The sequence below is a fragment of the Rhinoderma darwinii genome, chromosome 10 (assembly GCF_050947455.1).
Source record: "Rhinoderma darwinii isolate aRhiDar2 chromosome 10, aRhiDar2.hap1, whole genome shotgun sequence".
Classification (NCBI taxonomy): domain Eukaryota; kingdom Metazoa; phylum Chordata; class Amphibia; order Anura; family Rhinodermatidae; genus Rhinoderma; species Rhinoderma darwinii.
Window position 1 is genome coordinate 3,880,072 of NC_134696.1, and position 16,097 is coordinate 3,896,168.

Genomic DNA, 16,097 nt, shown 5'->3' on the forward strand with positions numbered 1-16,097 from the left:
AGGTGAATACAATCTATTGCTCCCTGTTATCAGCCAGTTGAGGCTGACCATAGTGTTCTTTAATGGGAGGACTAACCTGCCCAGTGATGCACTTATGTGAGAGCAGGGGATAGATCATTGCATACACAGGCAGACTTGTTAGGAAAAGCTGGGAAAGTTGGGTGAAAACAGATACGGCCACTATGACAGCACCCACAGAATTTGCCACCCAGCTTTATAAGATTCCTGAATAACAAATCCAGTGATGCACCTATGTGAGAGCCAGGGATGTGTCATTGAATAAATAGGCAGGTTTGCTGTTCGGGAGTCTGAGAAAGCTGGGTGAAAATACCCATCTTTTCCAGACTCCAGGAATGGAAATTCTGCCTAAAATGAGCTTCTCTGTAGTCTGGGAAAGCTGAGACAATAAAGTTAGCCTTGAATGTGGTGACGCAGGACGAGCCGGGGATCTCGGACACGAGAAGACGAGGAGGAGGTGGAGGAGGAGGAGGAAGAGGAGGAGGAGGAGGAAGAAGAGGATGTCACTTTGTCTCAAGAAATAACCTGCATTGTAAATCCTGTGACTTCTGCATTATTAATATCAAAGATGTGAAGTCTCACGTACAGAACATACTAAACTGAGAACCACAGGGCGACACCCCACCTTGACAGCACATCTCCTACAAATCCTCTGTGCTGCTATTTGGCTGGGTTCTGTGCTGTCTGGAGCGCCTCCTGGTGTAAACCTTGTCTGCGGTTACTCTGCATCTTCTAGATTGGGTAAAATAAAGCTGAATCATTGTATAATGAGAAGTTCTACAGCTTTCTAATATAGTTTGTGCTTCGACTCCTCACGATCTTTAAGATCTCTGCTTGCTTTCAATGAACGGGAACATGTATAGTTTATATTAAAGGGCTGAAAACCTGTACAGACCGAAGACAATCCACTGCACTGATACATTGTAGCAAACTATCGGGACAGGGGAAGGATTGTACTAGCGATGTCATTAACTGGCAGAAAAGGACTAGGTCAGGACTGGTTTTCAGCATTTGAATATAAACAAGTGTTTATATTCATTGACAGCAAGTAGAGATCTTAAAAATAGTGTGGAATTGAACAGAAGATCAGAAAGGGCTCAGTGTCAGTAACACGCAATACCAGGTTTTTCTCCAGCGCGGGGTGGACATTAGTGACATCGCTGTTATTGAGGGCGTTCGGTAGGAGTGCTGCTCTGCTGCAGACACTGAGGGTTGGGTATATACAGAGGGGGGGGGGCTGTAGATGATGGCGCTGAGCTCAGGGACGCTCGTCTCCAGGGCGCTCGTCTCCAGGTGACTGAACTCGTGATTGGTTTGTTGTTTGTTTGATATGAGAATACACAGGTTCATCGCTGCACCCATGCTGCTCCACCTGTGTACACAGTTACAGCGCGGATGACATTTGTCCTTATTCTGTACAAAATGCAGATCAAAGAGGCAGCAGGAGAAGGGGGACAAGGATGAAACTGGAGAGGCAGCAGGAGAAGGGGGACAAGGATGAAACTGGAGAGGCAGCAGGAGAAGGGGAACAAGGATGAAGCTGGAGAGGCAGCAGGAGAAGGGGGACAAGGATGAAACTGGAGAGGCAGCAGGAGAAGGGGGACAAGGATGAAACTGGAGAGGCAGCAGGAGAAGGGGGACAAGGATGAAACTGGAGAGGCAGCAGGAGAAGGGGGACAAGGATGAAACTGGAGAGGCAGCAGGAGAAGGGGGACAAGGATGAAACTGGAGAGGCAGCAGGAGAAGGGGGACAAGGATGAAACTGGAGAGGCAGCAGGAGAAGGGGGACAAGGATGAAGCTGGAGAGGCAGCAGGAAAAGGGGGACAAGGATGATACTGGAGAGGCAGCAGGAGAAGGGGGACAAGGATGAAGCTGGAGAGGCAGCAGGAAAAGGGGGACAAGGATGAAACTGGAGAGGCAGCAGGAGAAGGGGGACAAGGATGAAACTGGAGAGGCAGCAGGAAAAGGGGAACAAGGATGAAGCTGGAGAGGCAGCAGGAAAAGGGGGACAAGGATGATACTGGAGAGGCAGCAGGAGAAGGGGGACAAGGATGAAACTGGAGAGGCAGCAGGAGAAGGGGGACAAGGATGAAACTGGAGAGGCAGCAGGAGAAGGGGGACAAGGATGAAACTGGAGAGGCAGCAGGAGAAGGGGGGACAAGGATGAAACTAGAGGCGCAGCAGGAGAAGGGGGGACAAGGATGAAACTGGAGAGGCAGCAGGAGAAGGGGGACAAGGATGAAACTGGAGAGGCAGCAGGAGAAGGGGGACAAGGATGAAGCTGGAGAGGCAGCAGGAGAAGGGGAACAAGGATGAAGCTGGAGAGGCAGCAGGAGAAGGGGGACAAGGATGAAACTGGAGAGGCAGCAGGAGAAGGGGGACAAGGATGAAGCTGGAGAGGCAGCAGGAGAAGGGGGACAAGGATGAAACTGGAGAGGCAGCAGGAGAAGGGGGACAAGGATGAAACTGGAGAGGCAGCAGGAGAAGGGGGACAAGGATGAAGCTGGAGAGGCAGCAGGAGAAGGGGGACAAGGATTAAGCTGGAGAGGCAGCAGGAGAAGGGGAACAAGGATGAAGCTGGAGAGGCAGCAGGAGAAGGGGGACAAGGATGAAACTGGAGAGGCAGCAGGAGAAGGGGGACAAGGATGAAACTGGAGAGGCAGCAGGAGAAGGGGGACAAGGATGAAACTGGAGAGGCAGCAGGAGAAGGGGGACAAGGATGAAGCTGGAGAGGCAGCAGGAGAAGGGGGACAAGGATTAAGCTGGAGAGGCAGCAGGAGAAGGGGAACAAGGATGAAGCTGGAGAGGCAGCAGGAGAAGGGGGACAAGGATGAAACTGGAGAGGCAGCAGGAGAAGGGGGACAAGGATGAAACTGGAGAGGCAGCAGGAGAAGGGGGACAAGGATGAAACTGGAGAGGCAGCAGGAGAAGGGGGACAAGGATGAAGCTGGAGAGGCAGCAGGAGAAGGGGGACAAGGATGAAACTGGAGAGGCAGCAGGAGAAGGGGGACAAGGATGAAGCTGGAGAGGCAGCAGGAGAAGGGGGACAAGGATAACGCTGGCGAGGCAGCAGGAGAAGGGGGACAAGGATGAAACTGGAGAGGCAGCAGGAGAAGGGGGACAAGGATAACGCTGGCGAGGCAGCAGGAGAAGGGGGACAAGGATGAAGCTGGCGAGGCAGCAGGAGAAGGGGGACAAGGATGAAGCTGGCGAGGCAGCAGGAGAAGGGGGACAAGGATGAAGCTGGAGAGGCAGCAGGAGAAGGGGGACAAGCATTAAGCTGGAGAGGCAGCAGGAGAAGGGGAACAAGGATGAAGCTGGAGAGGCAGCAGGAGAAGGGGAACAAGGATGAAACTGGAGAGGCAGCAGGAGAAGGGGGACAAGGATGAAACTGGAGAGGCAGCAGGAGAAGGGGGACAAGAATGAAACTAGAGAGGCAGCAGGAGAAGGGGGACAAGGATGAAACTAGAGAGGCAGCAGGAGAAGGGGGACAAGGATGAAACTGGAGAGGCAGCAGGAGAAGGGGGACAAGGATGAAACTAGAGAGGCAGCAGGAGAAGGGACAAGGATGACGCTGGAGAGGCAGCAGGAGAAGGGGGACAAGGATGAAACTGGAGAGGCAGCAGGAGAAGGGGGACAAGGATGAAACTGGAGAGGCAGCAGGAGAAGGGGGACAAGGATGACACTGGAGAGGCAGCAGGAGAAGGGGGACAAGGATGAAACTGGAGAGGCAGCAGGAGAAGGGGAACAAGCATGAAGCTGGCGAGGCAGCAGGAGAAGGGGGACAAGGATGAAGCTGGAGAGGCAGCAGGAGAAGGGGGACAAGGATGAAGCTGGAGAGGCAGCAGGAGAAGGGGGACAAGGATAACGCTGGCGAGGCAGCAGGAGAAGGGGGACAAGGATGAAGCTGGCGAGGCAGCAGGAGAAGGGGGACAAGGATGAAGCTGGAGAGGCAGCTGGAGAAGGGGGACAAGGATGAAACTGGAGAGGCAGCAGGAGAAGGGGGACAAGGATGAAACTGGAGAGGAAGCAGGAGAAGGGGGACAAGGATGAAGCTGGAGAGGCAGCAGGAGAAGGGGGACAAGGATGAAGCTGGAGAGGCAGCAGGAGAAGGGGGACAAGGATGAAACTGGAGAGAGAGGCAGCAAACAAGAGGAAGACCCGGCCAGGCGGTCACACTGTCCCATCTCTCTCCTATAGAGGAGATGAAGGGGGGTACACCCAGACTGTATTCCTCAGCTCATCCTGATCTTCCTGGTTCAGCCTTTTTAACCGAACAAACTATATAACTATGTAACCCAGGAGGAAATGCAGCACCACTTTGAAAAAAAAACAACAAATTTTTTGCTCCAGTTCTGTAATCTAGTCTTAAAAAATACACATTATATGGAGACAAGCATTGACCCCCCCCCCTCATAATTTAGTCCCATCCCCCCTTATATATAAATCTGGCACTCGCCCTGCAGTCACGTTACAGACATTAGTAGTAGAACGGGTCGTGGTAAAGAGATCAGTGACCTCCAGCGCGGTCCTGTAATAGGACGTCACCGGGGGGAAAACGTCAGTCACGGAAATGTCTTCGCTCCTGGATATCCCCCCCCCCCCCCATAACCTGTGACTGATAGTATTATAAAGTGGAAGAAACTGCAGAAACTCAGCCACGAAGTGCAGGCCACGTAAAGTGACAGAGCGGCAGGGTGAGTGCCGAGGAGCAAGTGCAGAAAAGTCACCAACACTCCGCTGACTCCATAACTGCAGAATACAGACCTCACCTGCTATTGGGTATGTGCACACACACTAATTACGTCCGTAATATACGGACGTATTTCGGCCGCAAGTTCCGGACCGAACACAGTGCAGGGAGCCGGGCTCCTAGCATCATAGTTATGTACGACGCTAGGAGTCCCTGCCTTGCTGCAGGACAACTGTCCCGTAGTATAATCATGATTACAGTACGGGACAGTTGTCCTGCAGCGAGGCAGGGACTTCTAGCATCGTACATAAGTATGATGCTAGGAGCCCGGCTCCTTGCACTGTGTTCGGTCCGGGACTTGCGGCCGAAATACGTTCCGTCCATTACGGACGTAATTAGTGTGTGCGCACATACCCTTAACATCCGCACACTGTGCCCGGGAGCAACATGGCCGAACATCACCCAGCACAATGCCAAGCGTCAGATGGAGGGGGTAAAGCCGCCGCACTCTGGAGCCGCGTGTTCTGTGTAGTGACGCTTCTCTATCTGGGGGTCTGATGATGAGTTTGGTGATGGCAGGAGATTGTTACCCGCCTGACTATTGTGCCAGCTGTAAAGTTTGGTGGGGGAGGGGTAATGCGGGTGTTTTTCAGGGGTCGGTCCCTTAGTTCCAGTGAAGGGTTAATTCTTCAGAACACAAAACATTTTGGCCAATTGTCACTTCCAACTTCGTAGGAACAGTTTGGGGTTCGGTCTTTTATGCTCGTCATGACTGCGCCCAGTGCACAAGGTCCATAAAGACATGATTGGGGGGGGGGGAATGTTGACTAGCCGCACAGAGTCCTGACCCCATCCAAAGCCTCCAGGGTCAGTTCACACGTAGCAGAAACACTGTGGATTTTCCGCAACAAAATTTTTTGTTGCGGAAAACTGGCAACATAGTACGGTAGCAGCAAAGTGGATGAGATTTGAAGAAATCTCCTCCACACGCTGCGTAAACGCTGAGCGGAAAAAAACGCTCAAAAATTGACACGCGGTGCGTTATTTTAATCTGCAGCACGTCAGTTGTATTTGCGTAATCGCTGCTTGCTGAGGGATTCACCATTGAATTTAATGGGGAGGTAAAATCCGCAACAACTTGCAGACTCCGAAAAAAACGTACCCAGAATCCTGTGCTTCTTCGTCCGGGCCGGCCTCCCGGGATGACGTTTCATCCCATGTGACCGAAGCAGCCAATCACAGGCTACAGCGGTAACATGGGATGAAATGTCATCCCAGGGCTGCAGAGCGTCATGACTTCAGAGGGCCGCGTCGCCACGGTAAGTGTCCTTTTTATTTTTCCGTGCAGTTTTCCGCAGCGGACATTCCATCAGGAAAATGGCACCACAATTTGGTGCGGTACTTGAGCCAGAATTCCCTGCAGCGCACATGGCGGACATGCTGTATGCTCTTACGCAGCGTATCCACCCTGTGTGAACGTAGCCCTAGGATGAACTAGAACAGAGATTACGAGCCCGGCCCCCTCCCCCAACATCAGTGTCTGACCTCACAAATGATCTTCTGGATGAAGGGCCAAAATTCCAATAGACCCCAAAATCTTCTAGAAATCCCCAGAAGAGGGGGAAGATGTTTTACAGCAAAGAGGGAGCAGCTCCATATTAACGTCTGTGGATTTATAATGGGACGTGATAAAATACTTTCTCCGTGTAGTGAGAATATATGACGCAAAAACTAAAATACAAACTTTTTTTTCTAGACGTATTTAAGGGATTTTCCCCCCGAGCTGAATGACAGATGACACGACAGGGCGGCTGCAGGTAGAAGGTCTCCCCTGAGGACGAGTGTTACCAGGTGGAGCTCCGCAGACACCGTCACATGGCTTATAGAACAGGGCGGAGGTGGCGACAATGCGCCGACATATCCACAACCACTTTGCTACAATCTGATTGTTTAACTTGAAATTTCTCCCCTAATAAAGTCAGAGGGTCACACGGAGCAGCGGTTATAGATTTGCACGGTCATTTCACGGCTGCATCTGCCTTTTTAGCCTCCGCTTTTACGTATGTCCTGATCACTGGTTCTGCAGCTACAATGAGTGTGAACAACGTATCGATAGAGATTGTAACTATTTCAGCATCAGACTAACGTATCGCCTCATGCATAATACAGACGGCGCTGTATTACGGAGGCGACATCGGATGTAATTTGTGCAATGGTTTTAGAAGCAATTAGTTAATCTACCTCGTACAAGGAGCTGCAGGACGGAGCTCGTGGGTACAAGATGACCCACTTGGCATCAATGAAAAGGGCCTGGAGATGCCAAAAACCTGGTTCTAATAACAGTCATGTAGATTCAGGGGACAATGATTTAAAGTGAGAATGTCCAACTCTTAAGCCCATATTATAGTGTAACACAGATATAACCTGCATATACAGCAGAGTCACTGTATACATACATTACATTACTTATCCTGTACTGATCCGGAGTTACATCCTGTATTATACTCCAGAGCTGCACTCACTATTCTGCTGGTGGAGTCACTGTGTACATACATTACATTACTTATCCTGTACTGATCCGGAGTTACATCCTGTATTATACTCCAGAGCTGCACTCACTATTCTGCTGGTGGAGTCACTGTATACATACATTACATTACTTATCCTGTACTGACCCTGAGTTACATCCTGTATTATACTCCAGAGCTGCACTCACTATTCTGCTGGTGGAGTCACTGTGTACATACATTACATTACTCATCCTGTACTGATCCTGAGTTACATCCTGTATTATACTCCAGAGCTGCACTCACTATTCTGCTGCTGGTGGAGTCACTGTGTACATACATTACATTACTTATCCTGTACTGATCCTGAGTTATATCCTGTATTATACTCCAGAGCTGCACTCACTATTCTGCTGGTGGAGTCACTATGTACAGACATTACATTACTTATCCTGTACTGATCCTGAGTTATATCCTGTATTATACTCCAGAGCTGCACTCACTATTCTGCTGGTGGAATCACTGTATACATACATTGCATTTCCTGCACTGATCCTGAGTTACATCCTGTATTATACTCCAGAGCTGCACTCACTATTCTGCTGGTGGAATCACTGTGTACATACATTACTTATCCTGAGTTACATCCTGTATTATACCCCAGAGCTGCACTCACTATTCTGCTGGTGGAGTCACTGTGTTTATACATTACATTACTTATCCTGTACTGATCTTGAGTTACATCCTGTATTATACTCCAGAGCTGCACTCACTATTCTGCTGGTGGAGTCACTGTATACATACATTACATTACATATCCTGTCCTGATCCTGAGTTACATCCTGTATTATACTCCAGAGCTGCACTCCCTATTCTGCTGGTGGAGTCACTGTATACATACATTACATTACTTATCCTGTACTGATCCGGAGTTACATCCTGTATTATACTCCAGAGCTGCACTCACTATTCTGCTGGTGGAGTCACTGTGTACATACATTACATTACTTATCCTGTACTGATCCTGAGTTATATCCTGTATTATACTCCAGAGCTGTACTCACTATTCTGCTGGTGGAGTCACTGTGTACATACATTACATTACTTATCCTGTACTGATCCGGAGTTACATCCTGTATTATACTCCAGAGCTGCACTCCCTATTCTGCTGGTGGAGTCACTGTGTACATACATTACATTACTTATCCTGTACTGATCCGGAGTTACATCCTGTATTATACTCCAGAGCTGTACTCACTATTCTGCTGGTGGAGTCACTGTGTACATACATTACATTACTTATCCTGTACTGATCCTGAGTTACGTCCTGTATTATACTCCAGAGCTGCACTCCCTATTCTGCTGGTGGAGTCACTGTATACATACATTACATTACTTATCCTGTACTGATCCGGAGTTACATCCTGTATTATACTCCAGAGCTGCACTCACTATTCTGCTGGTGGAGTCACTGTGTACATACATTACATTACTTCTCCTGTACTGATCCTGAGTTATATCCTGTATTATACTCCAGAGCTGCACTCACTATTCGACTGGTGGAGTCACTGTGTACATTGCTGATCCTGTATGATCCCGAGTTACATCCTGTATTATACTCCAGAGCTGCACTCACTATTCTGCTGGGGGTGTCACTGTGTATTTACATATACATTAGTATAATACAGGATGTAACTGTAGAATAGTGAGTGCAGCTCTGGAGTATGCAGAAGAGCTTGGAATTGTAGGTCACAGGAAAAAGTGAATACAAACGGTAAGATGAATACACAATGACTATTCTCAGCAGCGATCCTTCACTTATGACATACGGGGCTCCTGGAGAAATCATCACATCACTCCAGTACGTCATCCCAGGACACAAAATGTCAAACACTGAAATATACAAGGAGGCAGCGGCGAGAGTTTCCTGAGCAGTATAATAAAGCGTCGCCGCTCTCAATCTCTCCCTATAAAAATCAATAAACGGTTTATAATAAAAAAAGACACGAGGCCGTGGATGAAGCGGCGGATTCCATCCCGGGGGTCAGAAGACGCCACCAGAGCGAAAAACTGAATAAACAGGCAGCAAATGTAAATACCCGGCGCCACTTATATGATGGGGTGTGGGGGAGGGGTATCAAATGGAAATATAAACTAGTTTGAGTCTCTATTGGGAGATGTGTAATAATACAGAGCGAGGTGCAGCCCCCCGGGTTACCCCACAGCGGAGGCGACAGGTGGAGCAGAGAATACGAATGTACAAACCTGGAAACAACGTATCAACACAGCTATGTAGCGTAATGAGGCAGTATACGCCGTCCAAGATGGAATACAAAACGTGTATACAGCAGAGGATACAGCACCGGGCAGGATATAGGCTCATGGAGTACACAGACACCGGTAATATGGTCCAACAGAGTATAGAACACCGTATATAAAAGCAAAGGCAGTATACAGAGGCAAGGGGGGGTAGTATACAGAGGCAAGGGGGGTAGTATACAGAGGCAAGGGGGGGGTAGTATACAGAGGCAAGGGGGGGTAGTATACAGAGGCAAGGGGGGGGTAGTATACAGAGGCAAGGGGGGTAGTATACAGAGGCAAGGGGGGTAGTATACAGAGGCAAGGGGGGGTAGTATACAGAGGCAAGGGGGGGTAGTATACAGAGGCAAGGGGGGGTAGTATACAGAGGCAAGGGGGGTAGTATACAGAGGCAAGGGGGGTAGTATACAGAGGCAAGGGGGGTAGTATACAGAGGCAAGGGGGTAGTACACAGAGGCAGGGGACGGGGCGGCAGTAAACAGAGGCAGGGGACGGAGCGGCAGTACACAGAGGCAGGGGACGGGGCGGCAGTAAACAGAGGCAGGGGACGGGGCGGCAGTACACAGAGGCAGGGGACGGGGCGGCAGTACACAGAGGCAGGGGACGGGGCGGCAGTACACAGAGGCAGGGGACGGGGCGGCAGTACACAGAGGCAGCAGTACACAGAGGCAGGGGACGGGGCGGCAGTACACAGAGGCAGGGGACGGGGCGGCAGTACACAGAGGAAGGGGACGGGGCGGCAGTACACAGAGGCAGGGGACGGGGCGGCAGTACACAGAGGCAGGGGACGGGGCGGCAGTACACAGAGGCAGAGGACGGGGCGGCAGTACACAGAGGCAGGGGACGGGGCGGCAGTACACAGAGGCAGGGGACGGGGCGGCAGTACACAGAGGCAGAGGACGGGGCGGCAGTGCACAGAGGCAGCAGTACACAGAGGCAGGTGAAGGGGCGGCAGTACACAGAGGAAGGGGACGGGGCGGCAGTACACAGAGGAAGGGGACGGGGCGGCAGTACACAGAGGAAGGGGACGGGGCGGCAGTACACAGAGGAAGGGGACGGAGCGGCAGTACACAGAGGCAGGTGAAGGGGCGGCAGTACACAGAGGCAGGGGACGGGGCGGGAGTACACAGAGGCAGGGGACGGGGCGGCAGTACACAGAGGCAGGGGACGGGGCGGCAGTACACAGAGGCAGGGGACGGGGCGGCAGTACACAGAGGCAGGGGACGGGGCGGCAGTACACAGAGGCAGGGGACGGGGCGGCAGTACACAGAGGCAGGGGACGGGGCGGCAGTACACAGAGGCAGGGGACGGGGCGGCAGTACACAGAGGCAGGGGACGGGGCGGCAGTACATATAGAGGCAGGGGGCAGTACATATAGAGGCAGGGGGCAGTACACATAGAGGCAGGGGGGCAGTACACATAGAGGCAGGGGGCAGTACACAGAGAGGCAGGGGGCAGTACACAGAGAGGCAGGGGGCAGTACACACAGAGGCAGGGGGCAGTACACACAGAGGCAGGGGGCAGTACACACAGAGGCAGGGGGCAGTACACACAGAGGCAGGGGGCAGTACACACAGAGGCAGGGGGCAGTACACACAGAGGCAGGGGGCAGTACACACAGAGGCAGGGGGCAGTATACGCAGGGGGCAGTATACGCAGGGGGCAGTATACACAGAGGCAGGGGGGGCAGTATACACAGAGGCAGGGGGGGCAGTATACACAGAGGCAGGGGGGGCAGTATACACAGAGGCAGGGGGGGCAGTATACACAGAGGCAGGGGGCAGTATACACAGAGGCAGGGGGCAGTATACGCAGGGGGCAGTATACGCAGGGGGCAGTATACGCAGGGGGCAGTATACGCAGGGGGCAGTATACACAGAGGCAGGGGGGGCAGTATACACAGAGGCAGGGGGGGGCAGTATACACAGAGGCAGGGGGGGCAGTATACACAGAGGCAGGGGGGCAGTATACACAGAGGCAGGGGGCAGTATACACAGAGGCAGGGGGCAGTATACACAGAGGCAGGGGGCAGTATACACAGAGGCAGGGGGGCAGTATACACAGAGGCAGGGGGGCAGTATACACAGAGGCAGGGGGGCAGTATACACAGAGGCAGGGGGGCAGTATACAAAGAGGCAGGGGGCAGTATACACAGAGGCAGGGGGGCAGTATACACAGAGGCAGGGGGGCAGTATACACAGAGGCAGGGGGGCAGTATACACAGAGGCAGGGGGGCAGTATACACAGAGGCAGGGGGCAGTATACACAGAGGCAGGGGGCAGTATACACAGAGGCAGGGGGCAGTATACACAGAGGCAGGGGGCAGTATACACAGAGGCAGGGGGCAGTATACACAGAGGCAGGGGGCAGTATACACAGAGGCAGGGGGCAGTATACACAGAGGCAGGGGGGCAGTATACACAGAGGCAGGGGGGGCAGTATACACAGAGGCAGGGGGGCAGTATACACAGAGGCAGGGGGGCAGTATACACAGAGGCAGGGGGGCAGTATACACAGAGGCAGGGGGGCAGTATACACAGAGGCAGGGGGCAGTATACACAGAGGCAGGGGGGCAGTATACACAGAGGCAGGGGGGCAGTATACACAGAGGCAGGGGGGCAGTATACACAGAGGCAGGGGGGCAGTATACACAGAGGCAGGGGGGCAGTATACACAGAGGCAGGGGGGCAGTATACACAGAGGCAGGGGGGCAGTATACACAGAGGCAGGGGGGGCAGTATACACAGAGGCAGGGGGGCAGTATACACAGAGGCAGGGGGGCAGTATACACAGAGGCAGGGGGGCAGTATACACAGAGGCAGGGGGGGGCAGTATACACAGAGGCAGGGGGGGCAGTATACACAGAGGCAGGGGGGGGCAGTATACACAGAGGCAGGGGGGGCAGTATACACAGAGGCAGGGGGGGCAGTATACACAGAGGCAGGGGGGCAGTATACACAGAGGCAGGGGGGCAGTATACACAGAGGCAGGGGGGCAGTATACACAGAGGCAGGGGGGCAGTACACACAGAGGCAGGGGGGCAGTACACACAGAGGCAGGGGGGCAGTATACATAGAGGCAGGGGGCAGTATACACAGAGGCAGGGGGCAGTATACACAGAGGCAGGGGGCAGTATACGCAGGGGGCAGTATACACAGAGGCAGGGGGGCAGTATACACAGAGGCAGGGGGCAGTATACACAGAGGCAGGGGGCAGTATACACAGAGGCAGGGGGCAGTATACACAGAGGCAGGGGGGCAGTATACACAGAGGCAGGGGGGCAGTATACACAGAGGCAGGGGGGCAGTATACACAGAGGCAGGGGGGGCAGTATACACAGAGGCAGGGGGGCAGTATACACAGAGGCAGGGGGGCAGTATACACAGAGGCAGGGGGGCAGTATACACAGAGGCAGGGGGGCAGTATACACAGAGGCAGGGGGGCAGTATACACAGAGGCAGGGGGGGCAGTATACACAGAGGCAGGGGGGCAGTATACACAGAGGCAGGGGGGCAGTATACACAGAGGCAGGGGGGCAGTATACACAGAGGCAGGGGGGCAGTATACACAGAGGCAGGGGGGCAGTATACATAGAGGCAGGGGGCAGTATACACAGAGGCAGGGGGCAGTATACACAGAGGCAGGGGGCAGTATACACAGAGGCAGGGGGCAGTATACACAGAGGCAGGGGGGCAGTATACACAGAGGCAGGGGGGCAGTATACACAGAGGCAGGGGGCAGTATACGCAGGGGGCAGTATACACAGAGGCAGGGGGCAGTATACATAGAGGCAGGGGGCAGTATACACAGAGGCAGGGGGCAGTATACATAGAGGCAGGGGGGAAGTATACACAGAGGCAGGGGGCAGTATACGCAGGGGGCAGTATACGCAGGGGGCAGTATACACAGAGGCAGGGGCAGTATACACAGAGGCAGGGGGCAGTATACACAGAGGCAGGGGGCAGTATACACAGAGGCAGGGGGCAGTATACACAGAGGCAGGGGGCAGTATACACAGAGGCAGGGGGGCAGTATACACAGAGGCAGGGGGCAGTATACAGAGGCAGGGGGGCAGTATACACAGAGGCAGGGGGCAGTATACACAGAGGCAGGGGGCAGTATACACAGAGGCAGGGGGGCAGTATACATAGCGGGCAGGCCGGGACATGGGCTCAGGACACAGGGATGCCGGGCACACAGGTGAGCTCTCAGCACCGGGCTCTCTCGAGCTTCCTCCCGGTTCAGTGCCTCGGCTGCTCCCCCTCACCTGGCCATACACCCGCACCGGGTGCTCAGCGCTGGGCTGTGAGCTCCTCCTGCTCCGGGTGTGTTCTCCGCTGCTCCCGGGTCCTGGGTACCGAGCCGTCAGTGTGCTCCCCTCCGCAGCGGCGACCCCCAGCAACAGCAGCCCCAGCCCGGCCACAGCGACCGAGCACCACCGCCGCCTCCTCACCGCCTCACACTCCGCCATCTTCTGACAACACGTGACCCCCCCCCCCAACACCGCCGCCTACCGGAGACACGTGACCTACCGGCGCCGGTCCCCTCACAGCAAACAGCCGTCCCTGCCAGACACCGTCATAGTCTGACCCACAATATCTCCATGTATCAGTCATTGCACCCCAATATCTCCATGTGTCAGTCATTGCACCCCAATATCTCCATGTATCAGTCATTACACACCAATATCTCCATGTATCAGTCATCACACCCCCAATATCTCCATGTATCAGTCATTACACACCAATATCTCCATGTATCAGTCATCGCACCCCAAATATCTCCATGTATCAGTCATTACACCCCCAATATCTCATGTATCAGTCATTACACCCCCAATATCTCCATGTATCAGTCATTACACCCCCAATATCTCATGTATCAGTCATTACACCCCAAATATCTCCATGTATCAGTCACTCCACCCCAAATATCTCCATGTATCAGTCATTACACCCCCAATATCTCCATGTATCAGTCATTACACCCCCAATATCTCCATGTATCAGTCATCACACCCCAATATCTCCATGTATCAGTCATTACACCCCCAATATCTCCATGTATCAGTCATCACACCCCAATATCTCCATGTATCAGTCATGTACACACCAATATCTCCATGTATCAGTCATCGCACCCCAAATATCTCCATGTATCAGTCATTACACCCCCAATATCTCATGTATCAGTCATTACACCCAAATATCTCCATGTATCAGTCATTACACCCCCAATATCTCCATGTATCAGTCATTACACCCCCAATATCTCAGGTATCAGTCATTACACCCCCAATATCTCCATGTATCAGTCATTACACCCCCAATATCTCCATGTATCAGTCATTACACCCCCAATATCTCCATGGTATCAGTCATTGCACCCCAAATATCTCCATGTATCAGTCATGCACCCCCAAAATCTCCATGTGTCAGTCATTCCACCCAAATATCTCCATGTATCAGTCATTACACCCCCAATACCTCCATGTATCAGTCATTACACCCCCAATATCTCCATGTATCAGTCACTACACCCCAAATATCTCCATGTATCAGTCATTAAACCCCCAATATCTCCATGTATCAGTCATTGCACCCCAAATATCTCCATGTATCAGTCATTAAACCCCCAATATCTCCATGTATCAGTCATTGCACCCAAATATATCCATGTATCAGTCATTTCACCCAATATCTCCATGTATCAATCATTACACCCCCAATATCTCCATGTGTCAGTCATTACAACCCAAATATATCCATGTATCAGTCATTTCACCCCAATATCTCCATGTATCAATCATTACACCCCAAATATCTCCATGTATCAGTCATTACACCCCAAATATCTCCATGTATCAGTCATTACACCCCAAATATCTCCATGTATCAGTCATCACACCCCAATATCTCATGTATTAGTCATTACACCCCCAATATCTCCATGTATCAGTCATTACACCCCCAATATCTCCATGTATCAGTCATTACACCCCCAATATCTCCATGTATCAGTCATTACACCCCAATATCTCCATGTATCAGTCACTCCACCCCAAATATCTCCATGTATCAGTCATTAAACCCCCAATATCTCCATGTATCAGTCATTGCACCCCAAATATCTCCATGTATCAGTCATTACACCCCAATATCTCCATGTATCAATCATTCCACCCCAAATATCTCCATGTATCAGTCATTACACCCCAATATCTCCATGTATCAGTCATTACACCCCAAATATCTCCATGTATCAGTCATTACACCCCAATATCTCCATGTATCAGTCATTGCACCCCAAATATCTCCATGTATCAGTCAATACACCCCAATATCTCATGTATCAGTCATTACACCCCCAATATCTCCATGTATCAGTCATTACACCTCCAATATCTCCATGTATCAGTCATTACACCCCCAATATCTCCATGTATCAGTCATTACACCCCAATATTTCCATGTATCAGTCACTCCACCCCAAATATCTTCATGTATCAATCATTAAACCCCCAATATCTCCATGTATCAGTCATTGCACCCCAAATATC

The 16,097-nt window shown here is 52.0% G+C and overlaps 1 protein-coding gene across 1 annotated transcript in view; it reads right to left on the bottom strand.

The window, feature by feature from the left end:
- SORL1 (sortilin related receptor 1) overlaps positions 1-14,009 on the bottom strand; it is a 78,479-nt gene extending 64,470 nt beyond the window's left edge. Inside the window, exon 1 of the mRNA XM_075839172.1 lies at positions 13,806-14,009. Coding sequence (XP_075695287.1) covers positions 13,806-14,009 — 204 coding nt within the window. The remainder of the gene's footprint in view (positions 1-13,805) is intronic.
- Between the last annotated feature and the right edge of the window lie 2,088 nt (positions 14,010-16,097).